The following is a 19,832-nucleotide window of genomic DNA, read 5'->3' on the forward strand; positions in this document are numbered from 1 at the left end:
GCCTTGTAGCTGCTAGAGTCGCTATTTCAGTACGGACTTTTGGTCGATGGGGTCCTCCACGAATATGTGTGCCTCACATGGCAGTTTCGAATGGCGGCTGCCGTTTGGGCTCAGCGGTAATTTCGCTTATATCAGTGGTAATTGCATTCATTGATGCTGATTTTAGTTTTTAATCGTTGTGTACTGTGCGTTTTCTTTATTTATGATATTATTTCCATGAAATAGCCGATATTTGTAATGATATTTATGAAATAAATATTTTGCTTCAATTGCCATCTTATTTTACTTTGTGTACGTGCGTATATGTACTTGCGGTGAATATATGCACCGTTTGATAACATCAAGTTGGTATGATCGGGTCTAATTATTGTGTTATGGGGTATTTCTTAAATAAATTGTCGGTGTTACTTTTGGGAGTGCGCGAATGCTGATTTATCCCTTATTTATTAGGTCATTCATGTGTGTGTTATTTTCGCAGGAGCTTTAAATGATCGGCCGCCCTAAATAACTTTACGTCACGACTATGACGACCTCCTCTGAGGATGTTTTGCTCAGCGTTAACCACGTCAGGTACAAGAAAGGAGACGGGACTCTGTATGTAATGAACCAGAGGCTCGCGTGGATGGTCGAGCACCGAGACACCGTCGCTGTTTCCCACAAATATGCAGACATCAAGAGTGAGTACACACGGAGACCTACCCATAGTTTTATTACTTGGTGATAAAGTCCACAAACGGTGACCACACAAACCTACTGATGTTCAATGTTCATTTATTTTGAAAAAAAATAATACTGCAATAAGACTACTAATGATTTCAGAATGTCAATTTGCAAAAGTTTTTTCAACATTTTTTTAAACTTTTTTTTACTTTTTACTAAACATTAGATTCAGTGGGATTGATAAAATCCCGAAGGGTTAAATCCGGTGCCTGTAAAAATTAACCAATTCAAAATATTGTTTATTTATTCAATTCAATTAATTTATTTTAAATATAACATATGCATTACAAACATATATTAAATACGTACATATTATAAAAAAGAAAAAAATACATGAAAGAGACTCATGTCAAAGTAGTAAAAGAATCCTGCTCCGGAAAACCCCTTCGGATACATGGAACAGATCAATATCCAAAGCGATGTTGTTCAGCATAGTAGTAGTCCTTCCAACAGGCATAACCATAGGCAGGTTGGTCCTGTATATTGGAATATGAAACAATGTATGCTGACGCAGTCTTAGGTAATTATCAGGAACATACAAACCAATGCTCATCATAATCTCAGAATTATCGATCATACCGCGCAACAATCGATAAAAATGTGTCGTCAAATACACATTCCTTCTAGTCTCTAAACTGTTGTAGCCAAGCATACCCTGGAGAAAATTGGTCGGGTAGAGCCAAGGATAATACTCGCACTCTCATGTAGAGATATCTCAGAAACTTCTTTTGGATTTTCTCTATCATAAGAGAGTACTTCAGTTCATGTAGCCCCCAAATCATCGAGCCACTCTTGAATCTAGTTCACACCAAGGAGTTGTAAAGAGTTCTCAGTACGCGGGTATTTTCGAAAACCCTGGCAGTACGCAGAATAAATCCTAACATTTTCAATGCATTCCGACTGATGGATTAATTTGAATAGGAATAAAGAATTCTTATTATAAAATATATTCAAATCATAGAATTAAAAATAGTTCAGAAGGAGCGTAGAATCATATTTAAATACATTGGACTGTGTCCACAAATACCCCCACTATGCCCCACTTTCTCTGCGCGCATTCGTGATGTCGTCGCGTTATGTTGCACGATGGGAAAAAATATAATTGTAACACAAATGCCAGGTTAAAAAAAAGCAATCTGTTAATTTCTCTAAAATTTTATTGTGCACGCGGAAATATTTATTGACACAACAGAGTAGATAAGTAAAGGGTCATTTAATAAGAGTAATTTAATTAATGAACTTTAAACTCAAAATATAAAACAAATGTTATTTTACATAAAATGGATATTTTGATATCATGTTAAATAATATTTGATGTTTTGAAGATAATGTCGGTCAAATATCCACCAGAGTTGTTTAATCCGAGGTCCAATTTTCATTAGTTCTCTCATTAGATGAGCAAAGTAGGGTAAAAAAATTTACTACCCTGGCAACACTAACAAAATTTCCATTTAGTTTCTTCGGCAATCTGACAGATGGAAAAATAATTCAATTTTTAAGTAATGCATTTGCTACTTCATGAAATGTGATGCCATCCTGTTTCTTAAGAATCCCAGCAGTATTTCTACACTTTAAAAGGACATAATACGGCATAGTTAAATTCTAATCAGGAGTTGCATTCTGAGCAACGTCTACAAATAAACTAATGGGTCAAAACGTAAACCTACTCATTTATGAGTAGTTTAGTTGCCTTCTGTTTGATGTGCGTATGCGGTTTCTTGACTATTCTTAATTCTATGATCCAAATATTAAAATTTTAGGGTTGTTTTCTGTTAGTCAAAAATAACCGGTTAAAAAGTTAGAAACAAGTTGAGTGAAGGTCCACGAAAATTGGACTTCAGATGAGTGAAAGGCAGGAATATTTCTGGATAAGAGTAAATTTAATATACTGTATATATTTTATATTAAAACATACATGGCTACATTCTTACGAAGCTTACTATATTTGTAACACTGCAGCCCAGAAGATATCGCCAGCGGGGAAGGCCAAGGTGCAACTTCAGGTCGTGTTACACGATGGAGGGTGCTCCACCTTCCACTTCGTCAACCCGGCTGGAGCGGAGGCCCAGGCCGCCGATAGGGACCGAGTGAAGATGCAGCTGCAGAACCTGCTTCCCCAGTTCCGGAGGCAGGTCAACCGAGAGCTGGAGGAGAAGTCCAGGTAATTATGTAATCCAATCCATCAATCAACATATGTATTGTCTGTCCGGGCAGATGAAGAATACAGTTCTGTTTGAGTTGGAACCAAAATCCTAGACGAGTGTTTTCATCTAGATTGCTACTCAGGTTGCTATCCTGAAAAATTAAACCCAGTGGAGAAAACTACCTCGAAGGGTAGTTGTCGAAGTGTTCACCTACCATGCTCGATTTTTTATTAGATTTTTAATTTTATATTTTCATTTGTTCGCAGATTGCTTTCTCTTCATCCGACATTGAAACATCTTTATGAAGATCTTGTGATAACCAAAGTCTTGAGTAGTGAAGAGTATTGGAACACACCAACCATTAAACAATATACAGAAAGTCAATCGGAGAAACAAGAAATAGGTATATAACTTAATACCATTGCAGTGTTGTTATTAGCTAAAGGCGGTGTGTGTTATTTTACGTAGTATTTAAATTTTATATCATATCAAAAAATAGAAAAGACATAAAATGTAAGCCTAATTCACATTTCGATGTCGGTTACGTAAACTATTGTATGTGTTAAAAATAACAATACAGTCGAACTCGGTTATAACGATCACGGAAATAGTGAGATCTCGGATGTAACGAGGAAACATTGGTTGACATTTTAATTCATGGTTTTTTCCATAAAATTATTTACTGTTATAATGAGCTACTTCTCGGACATACCGAACAAAAATATTGTCAAAAATTACACAAAAAATCTTCAATTGATAAAAACATCATTCTCGAAATAAGAACCTAAAGCTAGGGTTTCCTAGGACAGCGGTGCCCGTATCTTAGCGGCCGTAGTGAACGGTGATACGGTGGACAGCCGTCGTAACAGCGACTAGAGAGTGTTTTTATTTTTTAACGATGTTATCAACATCGTTTTCCTAGGAAACCACTCTCTAGTCACCGTTACGACGACTGTCCATCGCATCACCGTTCACTACGGGCGTTAAAATACGGGCGCCGCTGTCCTAGGAAACCCTAGCTTAAGTAATAAAATCCAAACGGTCGGCTAATGTAAAGGATAAATACCGCCGCGCTGGGCGTAGGGATCGGATTATGCTTATGATAGCTATGTAAGTGTCTAAGTAACTTATTAGATTTTTCACTGACATATTGAAAAATGAACACACATGGTTTTTAAAAAATCCAAGCTTTGTGAACTTAGTAAAGACCGGTTCGGCACATTGTTACAATTTACAGCTGCTTTTGTAGTTTATAAATGACATGCTTGTTTCGGGGGTTTTTACGGGGTTCGAACGGAAATCGAACTTGGCGCAAAAAATGTGGAAGTGTGTACAAAGTTTTTTCTATCTTCGTCCACAGTGTCAACATTGTGGATAAATAAGGATGTTTATTTGTCTGCATTTAAAAAGAATATCACGGGCACAAAAAAAGTTTTTTGCACAAAGCACCGAGACAACCCAAGAGTTGTTTAATGGGTTGAGTGCTTTGAGGGGAAATTTAAGAGCCATGGGAGGGAGTGCAATAGCGATTGTATAAAATAAACCTTTCTCTGGTATAACGAGTTACGCTTATAACGATCAAATTCCATCGGTCCCATCTTCCTCGTAATAACCAAGTTCGACTGTATTTTATTTAATTAACTTTTCGGACATAACCATTGCTGGGCTAATTGTCAAATGGCAATTCCTTCTGACCAACCACTCAAATAAAAGGTGTTATGTGAGATAAATTCAAATATATGAAAATGTAACATATTTTTTCAATAACCAAATTACTGTCCCTAATAAACTTTCCTGTACCCACAAGGACCATCAGACTCCAACACATGTTCCAATGTGATTACAATAGGAAAAACCTCACCCACCATTCTCCCCTCCCCTAGTGAGCATCCACAGAACTGAAAATAATTATGTTGAGCTATTGGACTTGCTCCACACCACTCCTGCTGTTATTAAATCAGCTATCCTATCCATTGAATGGCCATTCCCTCAATTCTCCTCTTTTTAACGTGTTTTTCATTTCTATTCTTCTTTACTTTATTTCCCTTTTTTTAAAGAATTAATTACATATTTTAGTGTTATAATTATGATTTTATTTCATGTTATTTGCTATATTTATATTTTAAAACTAAATATTGTTAGAGCTTTCTGGGCGTTTATTAAATAAATAAGCAAAATTTTGCAATCCACAGGGGATTTTTTATGAAATTCTATCAGATATTTTTCAGCTGATTCTTTCTGCACTAGTTGATTCGTTAATCATTTGAAGCCAATGCAAGATTGATAGTTTTTTAAACCGTTCAAACCAACCTTTGCTAGCTTTCAAAACTTCTCCATTTTAAGATTTTAAATGATCCCAAAGATTTTCAATTTTGTCTTTTGGTTGCACAATTGATCGCACTGTAGACTCAAGCAATTTGGAACCTCTACCTACAACTGCAAATTTACCACAATTGTACAACATTTTGATTATTTTAGTTTCTTTTCTTAAGTCCCAATATTGCGAAAAATATTGCATTATAACGAAACCGCACTCATTGGGGTCGCGATCAACGGTTACCTGTGTATAAATTAATTAATATTGTTACTAGTCTTTAAAAGGGAACAAAGAGAGATTAAGGAAGAGAATGGAGATGTTTCTTTAGGCAGGATTCAATCAGAGATACTGTAGAAAAGTCTTTGATATCGAATGGGAGATGATTTCATAACTAAGCCGCATGAACAATGTATGATGGAGAGAAGAAGGACGAATTATGGATGGGAATTAAGAGGGTGCTTTTTTAATATTATGCAATTGGCATTTATTTAGACATCATTTTCGTACAATTCAGACAGCGTTAACCAAATAAAATCCTTATTCGAAATATATATATTTAAAACAACGGCAACGTTAGACGAGGACGACCAAGGAAGACGTGGCATGATCAGATAAACCAAAATCTTAAGTCTGGTCATGTCAAAAGCAGACAGAACCGAAGGGCATGTATGACAAGATGTATGAATGTGGAAGAGGCTAGGAGTGTATGCCAGGATAGACGTGTGTGGCGGTCCATTCTCTCTGCCTACCCCTACGGGGAAATGGCGTGATGGTAGTAGTAGTATATATTTAAAATTATAACCACGGTAAACATCTTTAACCTGCTGCCATTGATTTAAAGTACGAACCAGTCCAAATGACTTTGTCAGTAATAAAATAGCTCCGTTTTAGTTTTCGTCAATTTAACTGCTGAGTAATTATAATTATTAGTTAAATAAGATCAAATACTATCTGTTTTTCATAATTAATATTTACTGGGTTATATAAAATACACATAAACATTTACTTAACATTTTAAATGCCCGACAAATTTGACAGATTTTGGAATACTTTTAGCATACATTACGCATGTCTCAGGCTCACAAAGACTTAATGAATTTCTAAATATTTATTATTTGACTTTATTAGGTGTTTCCGGAGCTTTCTTGGCGGATATCAAACCACAGACAGACGGATGTAATGGCCTGAAATATAACCTAACCCAGGATATAATAGAAGCGGTGTTTAAGACATACCCGGCCGTGAGGAAAAAGCACGCTGACTATGTGCCCGCTAAAATGACTGAAGCCGAATTCTGGACCAAATTCTTCCAGTCTCACTATTTCCATAGGTGAGGATCAAAGTTTTTTTTAGCATTAAACATTTTTCGTGGTTGTGATTTCTCACAGAAAAGAAGAAGAAGAAAAACAAAAAATTCAGTTTATTTTATAAAATAAAACCTGATTCCTAGATGAATGTTGTCCACTTGAAGGTTGCTCTCAGGTAAAAACCCCTGTAAAAGGAAATCGAGTGAAGATCAGTCTAGTACTGGTTAAGGCATTTGTTACCGTGCCTGATTATATTGCCTTCATGTATACAGTAAAACCCCTGTTTTACGATTTTCAAGGGAGACACAAAAAGGAAAACTCTAAAGTGAGGAAATTAAAAATGTATGGAAAAATTTAAATTACATAAAAATATAATTATTATACTAGACTATACTTAATATACTGCAGAAAAATTGTAAGAACTACCATAATTGGGGATTATTCATATTTACCAATGATTTAGTTAAAAATATTTTGTATTTTTTCAAGCAATACTAAAATGTGTTATTTTTTATTGAATTAAAAAAAAACATTTTTAAATAATTTTATGTAGGTACTCAACTTTAAAAACACGAAAATAAAATGCATACAACGATTTTTTCCCTAAATATTGGGAAATTTATATGGTATCACTTTTTTTAGTATGGCACCACAAAATTTCAACTGTCATCGCGGCAGAACTGTTTGACAATTGTATAATAACTGATTAAACTATTTTCTTATCACATTATGTTTATAACTTCAAATAATATTTCTATTGCTAATTTTTTAAACTTTCTGCATCGTAATTTATTGATGTAAAGACTTTATTTTTCCAAATAAACAATATTTCTTTTAGTCCTCTCCTATCTTACTTCGAAAATAATTATATCAGATTACCACCCGTGTAAGAAAAAACCACTTGATTTATTGGGTCCACGTGTAGTATTTAGTGAACATGATAGAAATAAAATAAAAAGGAATCAATTCATTAGTTACGTAAACCTTGACAAAGAAGCTTGTTTGCTTTAAAACCGGTCGGTGAAAAATAAAAATTAGTGGTTAAAAACAAAGTTGTTTTATTTATTTCATTATAATCAATAACCACAAAGTTAGTGCTTCAAATATAAACTTTATAATATAAATAGTTTCATTTTCTCCATCTTCATCATCATCTTACCCTTTCCGCACCTAATGGTGCATTGGTACACCAATCGCCGCTTATCTTGACCATTTTTTGTTACATGAAGGTAAGATGATCATGTCAACCATGCCGGGAATCGAACCCGAGACCTCTTGCATGGCAGGCAAACGCGCTAACCACTGCACAATAATTGCGTACCTATTCATTTATTGAAAATGAGAGGAAAATCATTTTGATACTGTAACATGGACGTCTAGACATTACAGGGCTTAAGAGCTTATCATTGGCTGGTTTATGATCATTCACCATTCTCACATCAATATTTCTTAAACTCTTCCGTCTGTCATTTCAGGGATAGGATAGCATCTTCCAGCAAAGACCTGTTTACGGAGTGCGGCCGCCTGGATGATCAGCAGCTGTCGGCCGCCGCAGGGGACGCGGTGGCCGGGGACAGCGAGCTAAACCTGCGGCGCTGGACGGAGGCAGACCCTCTGCAGGACGAGCCGGAGACTAGCTCCAAAGGAAACACCTCGGTGCACCACAGCATGATCAAGAGGTTTAACCAACACTCCATCATGGTGAGAGAAATATACCAAATAAAAGCGCGTTTGTGATTCTCTTCATTTTACCAATTTAAAAATAAAACTCATCGTCTTCATTCTCGAATCTCTAAGTTCAGTCATAGCACTCCACTACTTCGGGAATTACTCTGGATGGCTATGTTTTCCACAGAGGGTGGAATACAAACTCTGATCGACTTATGTATAATCACTGCATAACTCTGCTCCGGAATATCTAAGGGAACATTGCATTCCAGATGAATTAGCTGACAGACGTCTTAAATAATAATAATTCCCTTTTTTTACATCTAATGAGGAAGTTCAGTGTTTAAAAAAAAAAAATATGTATCATCAGCGCTAAGATTTTTTAAAGTTTTGTCCTCCACTTAGTCTTGGTCGGTTTTGCCGATTGTCCGTTGGTCCCTTGACGGTAATTAAACCGGATATCTTTTACAGCTCTTATCATTGGTTATTATTATTATTATGGATAACTTATATAGCGCCATTTTATAATACCTCAAGGGCTCTTTACAGAGTGATTCTATAGATAAATAAATGTAATTGAGGCTTTTAAATTTATTCAAATGATTTAGAGAACAAGTGAGTTTAAAGTTTTTTCCAAAACATCACTTCACTCTCACAGCCTCGCACCTCTGCTGGGAAAGCATTCCATTCCATAGGGCCTGCGACCGCAAATGCACATTCATTGGTTATTATTATTATTATGGATAACTTATATAGCGCCATTTTATAATACCTCAAGGGCTCTTTACAAAGTGATTCTATAGATAAATAAATGTAATTGAGGCTTTTAAATTTATTCAAATGATTTAGAGAACAAGTGAGTTTAAAGTTTTTTCCAAAACATCACTTCACTCTCACAGCCTCGCACCTCTGCTGGGAGAGCATTCCATTCCATAGGGCCTGCGACCGCAAATGCGCATTCGCTGAACTTAGTACGCTGTTTGCGTAGAGGTATAATAACCTATTTTCTCGCCGTAGATGTAGCTGATCTAAGCGTAAGATGCCTGTCAGCTAGTTCATCTGGAATGCATAGTTCCCTTAGATATTCCGGAGCAGAGTTGCACAACTTTGCTCCGGAATATTCTGTGATTTATACATAAGCCAACAGTTTGTATTCCACCCTCTCTGGAAAATGTAGCCAGTGTAATTTCCGATGTAGTAGAGTGATATGACTTAACTTAGAGATTCCGAAAATAAGTCTCGCTGCAGCATTTAATACAGACTGTAGGCGAGGTTGATTCGTATGATTTACTGACGTCATTCAAAGTAGTTCATTTTTATCAAAAAACTTTGTTTCAAGAAACTTTGCTGTACAATTTAATGCTCTAATTTTTCCCGCGCGCAAGTAAGCATTTTTTGTATCCAATTTCATGTAGAGCTGAAGTTCCTCACTTTGGAAAGTGCGCTGGATTAGTAAAGTACATATAGCAAATCTCGATCATCCGTTAGGACGGTAAGGTTATAAATGGCGCTAGTCTAAGGATAGTGAAATATTGCAGTGTAAAATATTCTTCCCAGAAATTATACCCAGTGGTGCTATTCTGAATCTTCTCACGGGGGTAGAGTAGAATGAAATTTGGGGATTTTTTTTTTTTGCGTGCGTCTACGTTTTTATTTGACCACGCTGATGACTAAATGTCAAATAAATACGAACACATGAAACCAAACATTTTCATTTAGAACAATTAATGCGCATTAGTGACCGACCGAAGTTCAGCCGAGAATTGGCCGAAACTTTGGCTCGACCGAAACCTGCGGTCGGGATGTGTCAGATTACGTTAGGCTGTATAAGTTATTTATTTATAAAGTAGATAAATATAGCAAATATCATAAAATAAAATCATAATTATTCCACTAAATTTGTAAAAAAAGGATAGAAAGTAAAGCTGAATTTAAATGAATAATGCATGAAAAAAAGGGAGAATTTCAATTATTAAGCTATATGTATCATCGTTAACCTCGTGGTGCAGTGGTCAGCGCCTACCATGCATCCATAATTTTTTGTTAAATGAAGGTAAGATGATCAGTCTTACGCTTCAGGTGCCAGTCCAGGGACTATGAAATATTATAGTGTACACCTTTTCAAATAAAAAATTTATGTCAGCCATGTCGGGAATCCTGAGACCTCTTGCATGGTAGGCAAACGTGGTAGCGACTACACCAGGAGGCCGACAACCATACCTTCCATATAGCAAAAACAATCTAGATATGCTGTAATCAACACTGGTGCGGATAGGGAAATGATGATGGTGATGACTTTATTTTACGTCAGCAAGTCAGAATCCTTAAGTAGAACTGTCCGGTTACCATTCTTAGAAAAATCATACTGTAAGGATACCTTGGCGCTCATTAACAAGTTTGTTTTTTTAAATTCTGTATTGCTGATAATAGTCCGTAAAATGCCTTTTAACAGGTTCACTGTCGGCTCCGCCAATTGGCAGATTTGGAGTTGGGAAGAATTTTTCAATCCATATGCTAGCTCTTCCTATTAACAGAGTTATCATTTTTACAGTTTTCCACAAAAATGCATAAATATTTTTGCTTCGTTTTTCATTTTTTCTTATTTGATTTTAGAGCCAATATGATAATAAAACATGTTCAAATTTACACTTGAGATTTAAGCATTTTAGGCTGGCAGTGAACGTGTTAAATTACATTCAATGTCTGATGTTTTCCCCTGGTGTAAACTAACTAAATACTCGACTATACCCTACGATCTTATCTATAATCTACTTCCACTATTTATTAAAACAATTAGTAACGAGAAAATGTTTTTAATAAGGCTATAAAAAAATGGATAGTGGAGCTAGGTAGAAGTAAAATGGATTCTCTCATTCGCCCAAACCAATATATTCCATAAATCACAACTTATGACACCAAAACAATTATACGCTAAAACAATACTCGCCTATAGATTCAAAAACTACTCTTACTCAAATGAAAGACATAACCCACACAATACATCACATACAAATAATAAAATCACTAGATCCTCAACACAATGACAACTTAAACAAATACAAACTAATACCACTTTCGGACAAAGGGATTTTGAGTATTATTCAATGAAAATCTATAACCTACTTCCACTATCTATTAAAACAATTAGTAACGAGAAAATGTTTAAAAAGGCTATAAAAAAATGGACAGTGGAGCTAGGTAGAAGTAAAATGGATTGTCTCATTCGCCCACATCAATATTGAATCAACTGCTCCACAAGTGTACAGCTTATGTTAGGTTTTTGTTATTTTCATTGTGTGTTTTGATAAATAATATAGATGTACATAAATACCTTGTTTTTAAAATTGTCTGAATATTTGTTAATTATCTCTGTTTTTTCAGTTAGTCTTCTTTGTTTATTCTCAAATGTAATTTAAAAAAAGTATATTGTTAAGTGTCCTCGGCACGGGAAACCCCAGTGAGGGCACATTATTTTTATTATTAATCGTAGTTTATAATGGAAAAAACATGAAAATTATTACATGATATTTATTGAGTTTAAGCTTATTTCATTACTGTTTGTATACAAAATAACTTAACACACCGTGTGACATTCACTATTCCGTTCTCTTGTTACATTGTTTGACCATCGTATTTTTCATATTCTAGGTGCTCAAAGCTGGTGAGAATGTCTTAACCCCTGCGGCCGATATAGAAAAACCTCCTGAGTTGAATGGCGAAGGAACGTCACCAGAAAAGAAGGAATCACCTTTAGAACCAATGACTAAGCGGAAGAGAATACAGGAGAAAATTTTATTTCAAGATCTTCAAAATGATGAGACGGTCAAGGAATTACCTCAATTAGAACTATCTAAAGTGAGTAACAACTTCTGTTAAAACTGACACTTTTTAATCAGACCGAGGCTGGATCAGTGCGGCACTGCTCGAATGTATGCTAAAGCTGCACATATTTTCTCTTGGCTCTGTCTGGAGCATAATAACATTCAAAAGAAAGACCCGTGCCATCGATTTTAATTACAAATTAAATAATACAAATATTAAATCTGTCGAAACAGTCCGTGATTTAGGTATCCTCTTAGATGAAAAATTAACTTTTAATCGTCACATCGATGGTATTACTGAAAGATCTTTTAGAACACTAGGATTTATACTACGCACAGGCAAACCGTTTCAAAATACCGATACTCTTAAAAAATTATATTTTTCTTATGTTCGTAGTTTACTAGAATTTTCTTCACCTGTCTGGTCTCCTTATTATAAAATTCATTCCTGCAAAATTGAAAGAATTCAAAAAATGTTTATAAAAAATTTAAACCGTAGATTACATCTCAATTTTCCAGATTATCGCCAAGCGTGCGTTTTTCATAATATCCAAACTCTCGCTGATAGACGAACCACAGCTGATATAGTGTTACTCACCAACATAATATCTGATAAAATAGATTCCCCCGAATTGGTTAACCGCATTCATCTTAAGGTACCACAGAGACAAACGCGTTATACACAACTTTTCCACATACCTAAATGCAGAACAAATTCGTCAAAAAACGCTACGATTAACCGTATTATGGATACGTATAACAGGAAATTTAACGAAATAGATATATTTACCAAAAATATTAAATTTATCAAAACTGCCATAGGTAATAAATTGTCTTTGTCCGCATCCTCCTCTCCGTTGCTCTCTATCCCTGAACATATATAAGTTTTATAGTGAGAAGATCTTTTAATATAATTATGTATCCCCGTACTGCGGGCCAACTGTTTGTGACACCTGATTTTTATAATCCGAATAATTTCTATTAAACTTATATGTTATTCTTATTTATATATTATGTAGGTGCATATAATATGCATTTGTGTGTTCGTTTTGAATCAACGTTCGCGTATTGTCAATCCTTATTTTATTGTTGTCATTATTTCGTATTTACTGCATTTTGTGATTACCTACTGTATTGTATAGGACTCGTCCCACATTATTCATTCGATGTGTATCAGTTAAATTTAAAAAATAAAATGCTTTTTTTTTTCTTCAGAATACGGTTTTGAAATTTAACATACTTAAAAAAAAAAAAAAAAGCAATTTATATCATTTCGTCATTTGAATTTTAACAAAAAGGTTTCTAACTTTTTACTAAGCTCTTTATTGTACCCATTTTTAATACAATTTACAAGTTTTAAGCAAATATATTATTTTCATACTTACGTACCCATACAAACGCACCCTCTCCCTCTTTCATTCCCACACGCACATGTATCCTCTCCCTCATTCATTCACGCATACACACATTCACATACACATGAATACAAACGTCACACAAATACAATTACTAAACTTCTTTTCTTATATATTATGTGTCATTATATTTACAGTGGATTTTTTTAATTGGCTTTAGTATTGTTAAGATTTTTCTAATTATTTTGTTTATGTAATAGCTGTAAAAATCCCAAATAAAATGAAATAAATAAATAAATAAATAATGGCTGCGGGTTGCTAGTAGACTTCATCCTTAACTAGTCTTTGATTTAATAACATATTTTCATTATGTTATTTTAGTTAGGCTTTTGTGATCTATGTTTGGTGATATAAGGATAGTTGTATGTTTTGTATTAATTTAAATAAAAAGTTTCATCAAAGGTATACTCGCCCGTCTGATGGCAAAACGATGCGTATGTAGATGCATTGTTTTACCATAATATGATTTATATTCTACTCTCGTGAGATTTATCAAATGGTATTTAAGATTATTTTTTATAAGGCTTTCTTTCTAGCCAATTGGAAACTTGGTGTAGCTAATTGCTAGCTATCTGATTTAAACGCCATAAAACATTTTAAAGCCGGTAACTCAGTTTGACCTTTTCTTGAGATGCATTGTTTTGCCATAAGACGGTTGGCTATGATGTGATGTATCGTCGTTGCACATCAAATATGGGCCATGTGACTCAGTGCACATTCTGAGAAAATCGATAAAAACTATTTAAAAAAAATACTAAACCGAAAATAACACTTCTGTGTATGGACGAAGTAGGAAATATACAGTGTTTTTCAATAAAGTAATATATTTATTTAAAATATTAATTACTCTATGCCAAAAAGTAGCATTTCGATGATTTTTTCAGAATGTGCTCCGAGTCACATGGCTCATATTTGATGTGCAACGACGATATTAACTACATGTACTACTTTTTTATATGAATTATCGTTAGTATTGAAGTCTCAAAAAGTCTTGAAATTTCGAGACTTGGTCACCGAGTCTCGAGAAATTTGTTTCGAGACTGGATGGATTGGACTGGACACAGGCAGTGTAATTTCAAAATTACGAAACTAAAAAAAAAGTCATAGTGATGATAATAACATACCTAAAAATGGATTCTTTTGAAAATTAACAAATAAAAAAAAACCGCCATACTTCCTCATGGTGACAGTTTTTCCGAATGCAATTTTTCTGGAAGTGTATTTACGTAAGAAGTATTTTTATGTAAAAATAATAATTACCCCTTTTTTTACATATATTTTTTATTTCCGTACTTTAGCATTTTCTTCAGTTTTACATTTTTTTCATTGCTCCCTTAAAAATTGTAAAAAGGTTGTTAAAAGACTCGATGAATAGTTAATGAGCGAATTCGTTTCCAGGTGGAGCGCTATCTGCACGGCCCGGCGGCGTGCGGTATCCCGGGCGTGGCGGGCGGCGGGGCCACGCGGCGCCAGCGTGCCCGTGCCGCGCGCTCGCTGCTTCTGGGCTGGGCGGCGTCAGGCGCCTCCGGGCAGGGAGGCGCGCGGCCTCTGCAGCCCGCCGCGCCGGCCGCTGTGGCCGCGCTAGGCGAGCTGTCACCGGGCGGGGCGCTCATGCGCCACCACCATACGCACTCCCTCGCGCGTAAGTCCACCGGACCCGACATTATAATATGTTTTCCAATAGTAACGCTCGATCTTCAAAATGTAATAAAACCAATTGGGTAATTGAAATTGCCATGTTTTTATATTTACTCTATAGCCTATTCAATTACATTATGTTTTGAAAAATATATCAGCCAAATATCTGCGGCGGCATACCGTTGGCGCATGTTTAGGAAGAATAAAGTCCTTACATCAATAAATTACGATGCAGAAAGTTTAAAAATTTGGCAATTGAAATATTATTTGAACATAATTTGGAAAGAAGATTGTTTAAACAGTTATCATAAAAGTGTAAAACAGTTTTGCCGCGATGTAAATGACAGTTGAAATTCTGTGGTACCATTCTAAAAAAAGTGATACCATATAAAAAAAAATCCCAATATTTATGGAAAAATCATTGTATTCATTTTATGTCAATTCAAATTTTTAGTTTCGTGTTTTTAAGGTTTAACCTACATAAAATTATTTAAAAATGTATAAAACTGATCAAGAATAAGCGGAAGAGAACCTCTAATGTATCACGTGGAGTTATTTCAGAAATACATAACTTAAAAAAATCATAGCACTTATAATATGAAATATAAAAATTTAATTTTTGGCTTAGTTTGATAGTCTATTAACAAAAAAAAAAAAAACTACCTCATTGAGGTATTACTGTAATGAGGAGTAAACCGTTTCATGTTTTTGAAATCCTGAATTGATTTTTATAAAAGGAACCTATCCAGGCTTTGTTTTTTTTACACGATACTGTGTGGGACGTATCCCTTGTGTAAAAATAGGTTAAATAAAGTCAAAAATGTTTTTTTTGGTATATTAATGCCGAGATTTCTAAAGCCTTTTTTTTATCCCCGTTGAAAATTTTACGTTCTTATGACGTGTGTGTGACATACTTACAGTTAGAATGTTATTCTATATTTTTTAATAGTTAATGTTGTCTAAATTGTCTCCTTACAGAGCTAGTGCCGGCTGACGTGGAGGGAGAGGCCAGGAGACTATACCTCGGAGGGGGCGAGCTGCTGCGCACGTTTTGGCGCTGCTTTCCTCCCGCGCACCTCCCCGCTCCCCCGGCCCCACCACAAAAAGTGGCCGCGGCGCATGAGGCCCTGCTGAGGTTTCGACACGCCAAGGTCAAGCCCTTCGAGGTCAGTTGGCATTACAAGTTCATTATTTATGATGATCATAGATCGGTAATATCCCCAGTGGAATTATAAAATGCTGTAAGAGACCCATATTTGTGAATTCTTAACGCGTTATCCTCTTTGGATGTTTTGGCATACTCCCGAAGTGGCTTTGTAAATAGCAGAAGTGTCCGAAGGAGATACTTGACGCGCTATCCACCCCAGTAATAACGAAAACAAATTATTTTATCAAACATTTATGGCTTAGCCGAGATGCTACAACGGAAATAAGAATGTCTATGTTGAGGGACGTTAGCAGGCGCTACTTAGGGGCGAATTTGTGGCGTTAAGATATTGAACAATGCTAATCAATCACAAGCCCCCGAGTGATTACGAAACATCCCTAATGGATAATGCGTCGCGTATTTATGAATATGCATAAGAGACATACTGTAAATGGTTCAAGAAATAAATAAAAATATAAAAAATATTTCTTATTTTTGTTAAACAATATTAATTCTAATACAGCAACTACTAGCAGGTAACAGTTGGCTGTCGCAGACTGTTACTTTCTAGGAAGTTCGGCACTCGGGCGTAAGTTAATCAGCCCCCTGGGTCTCAGTTGATCGGCCTTAGTTGATCCGACAGACCACTTGTAGTTTTTAATAATAATTCATCCCATGAGTCGCGCCTTTGTTTTACGCAGGCCCCGAGCAAGGCTCACGGTCAAGCGAAAGTCGATCTTTAAAATACATTTTTTTTACATTTACCAACAGGTTTACCTAAATGATACGACTTTAAAGCTTATTCATTTATCATTTGTATAGCGCTGTTTTTGTGAGTGATCACTTTATGGGCGCTGTACATTTTAACTGATGTTTGTTTTACGTACAGGTTAACTTTAGATTGTGATAACCGTTTACTGATTAAGTGTTTTTCAATTTGATGTAATATGTGGTATCATTAATCCCTTTATTGAGAATGTTGCGTTAAAATTATCAATGGCCCCTCCTATTACTCCTCACATTCTAAGCAATTTTAATCGATGACACACTCGCATGCCAATTAATTTAATCCGAAATCATGAGTATCGAGTGAAGACTGCAACTTTGCATATTTCTATCTATGGACAGTAGGTTTGTTAGTGTAAGAATACATGATTTTATACACATGATGTTTATTTATTGCAACACAGTATACAAAACTGAATTGGCCATGTTGACATTGTTAATGCAATCTTTACTGGTGTGCGGAAATCATCAAAACAGGTAGATTGTAACGGAATGAACAACCATGTTAGGCAAGTTATTCCAGTCTCAAACCACTCTTGAAAATGAGTGTTGGGATTGAATTGATACTTTTAATAATTATCATAATTTTCTTGATGTCTTGAAGGATTCTTGCGCGGGATTAAACCATGAAACTCTGTTAAATTTAGATTATACAATGTCTGCGTAATCTATGAAGTATGGAAACATTACAGTAATTAATGTGAATCGAGAACATATCTCTTGCTGGGGGCAATCATAGTGACCATTCATCTTGTAAGTTTCTATCGAATTTCCTCTCTTCCTTCGTTCTCCTAGTCAATAATAATATATATACATTTTTGTCTTTCTAGGATCGGATAATGCGTGAGCTGTCCCCCTTGGCGCATTCGCTGACCAAGCACCTCTCGCAACTGTTCCAAGCGGCCACCGCTAAGTACACCCTCTGGCAATCTCGGCAGGCCAAGATAAGGTAGTGGGGCCCGGCGCTCTCCGCCCTAACATTGTGATAGTAACTATACTTGTACATAGGCAGATTGTATATACGCAGACCTTCGGTACAACCTAATCAATTATCTACCAAAGTGTTAATCCCACGATAAACTAAATCGCACACAATTGTTCTTTAGAGAGAAGTAGCCTAAAAATCCCGATACATATTAAGTCTGTCGACTGGAATGGACCTTCTTTAGTCCCGTGTAGTCTGAACTTATCTCCCAATAAATGAGGGTATTAAAAGCAAGCTTAGAAATCTCCACCAAAAACGGAAAATTAGTTATTGATGCCAAAATAAACTATACATAAAAACCTACCTACCTGAATAATAGCGTAATTAAAAACCATCTCTAAATCTTGCTTAAATAGATTTCAGTTATACTACTTGATACCGCAAACCTTTGCATTCTCCATTGAGTTTGTGGAGCATAATTAGAAATATCACAATTCTTTTTTCAAAGTTTTTCGAAAATATCTCAGTAACTCCTTCAATGGAGATTTTCTAAGTTTGCTTCTAATAACCTCAAATATAAATTGAGTCAACGATTTGTGAATGTAAAAATAATAAATCAATAGAACATTCGGCAACCCTGGAAATGTTTCGAGTAAATAGTCTCAAAATGTAAAAGACCGAGAAAGAAATTCTGGTTGACAGATGCACATCGGCATCTATCTACAGCTGGCTTACCTTTACATTACCAAAATTTAACAAATACTCAATGTAATAATAATAATAATTATAATATATACTAACGAAGTAAATAATAGGGAAGGTTAGTGTTGCTGTAAAAAATATTTATAAATGTACTTTTATAATGTTTTGAATATGTCAAAATGTTGGATGCAAGTAACGGATTTAAACCTGCAAACGCCAGATTTAAGCCTGCAAATGCCAGAATTTTTATATTCCCTTCGCAAAGAAGTTGCAAATATTAAAAATACTGTAGATAAGCCAAAAGTTTTTTGTATTCTAACTATGTATATTATAATTTTTAAAATACTCATTGAAAATTTGTATGAATTTGCAATTTCTCTACTGGGGCTATAGAAAAATAATGAATGACAAAACATTATAGGAACATGGGCGTAAATGACACGTGATGATTGAATTGAATTTACTAACCTTTTTAATTTAAGATGTTAGCTAGTCTGTGTCATGGGCAATTGTGATAAGTGAAAAGTAAAATAAATTATTTTAAATGTGTAAAATGTTATACATGTTTTTAAGAAGTTTCACTGTTGAATTTAATTCCCATATTATGTCCAAAAATGTATTTAAAAAAAAAAATGATTTCATGTAGCATTAACCTTCCTTGTTAAGATTTCTGAACTATAAATTATTACACCTAAATTCTGTCACAATACTTTAATAGCAGTTTTTTTTAAATAATAGTTAGTTAAGAACACAATTCATGGTTTGAATGGTGAGTTTTTATATCTCCTACAGCTGTTTTAAAAATGCCACTTCAAAACAAAACGGCAGTTGTGGAAGAAAAAATATTATCAGCAAGATAAATCATTGTGTTCTACTTTCTTATGTAATATGCAATTCTATGAATGCCTCTAAAATGATAAGCTATCATAATATTGACCACCCAATGCAAAAAAAACCACATCTATATTGGCATATATTTCAACAGAGATTGAGAACCTTTCGGTTGAATTCAGTATTTATTTGTAAAGATTTGAATACACTCAAAAAAACATCGTAGTAACAACATACTAGGAAAATTAATTCAAAATGATCTTACATATATCAATAAAGGTTTCAGTTCTTTTATTTCATAAAAACCAATAGACTGAATATCGATGTTCAAACATAGGTGGAATGTTAGAGTGTAAAGCGATTATTCAAACCAGCTAATAACATGTAGAAAGTCATGTAAATACTCAAATT

At 34.9% G+C, this 19,832-nt stretch overlaps 1 protein-coding gene across 1 annotated transcript; it reads left to right on the top strand.

Moving 5' to 3' along the window:
- Window positions 1–23: 23 nt before the first annotated feature.
- Window positions 24–18,639, top strand: Tfb1 (transcription factor B1). The gene is made up of 10 exons (XM_088241518.1): window positions 24–137; window positions 479–677; window positions 2,680–2,881; window positions 3,131–3,267; window positions 6,310–6,511; window positions 7,964–8,189; window positions 11,805–12,011; window positions 14,791–15,034; window positions 16,009–16,196; window positions 17,794–18,639. The coding sequence occupies exons 2-10, from the start codon at window positions 524–526 to the stop codon at window positions 17,914–17,916; spliced, it is 1,683 nt and encodes a 560-aa protein (XP_088097644.1). The 5' UTR covers window positions 24–137; window positions 479–523; the 3' UTR covers window positions 17,917–18,639.
- Window positions 18,640–19,832: the final 1,193 nt, after the last annotated feature.

The sequence above is a fragment of the Micrasema longulum genome, unplaced genomic scaffold (assembly GCF_059751315.1).
Source record: "Micrasema longulum isolate JH-2025_06_02 unplaced genomic scaffold, ASM5975131v1 h1tg002927l, whole genome shotgun sequence".
In the NCBI taxonomy this organism is placed as follows: Eukaryota; Metazoa; Arthropoda; class Insecta; order Trichoptera; family Brachycentridae; genus Micrasema; species Micrasema longulum.

Excerpts from the sequence above, each read along its gene's own strand:
- Tfb1 (XM_088241518.1), top strand. The coding sequence starts at position 524 with ATGACGACCTCCTCTGAGGATGTTTTGCTCAGCGTTAACCACGTCAGG. Across the intron at positions 6,512-7,963 it reads CAGTCTCACTATTTCCATAG|GGATAGGATAGCATCTTCCA; the intron begins GTGAGGATCAAA and ends CTGTCATTTCAG. Across the intron at positions 12,012-14,790 it reads CTCAATTAGAACTATCTAAA|GTGGAGCGCTATCTGCACGG; the intron begins GTGAGTAACAAC and ends ATTCGTTTCCAG.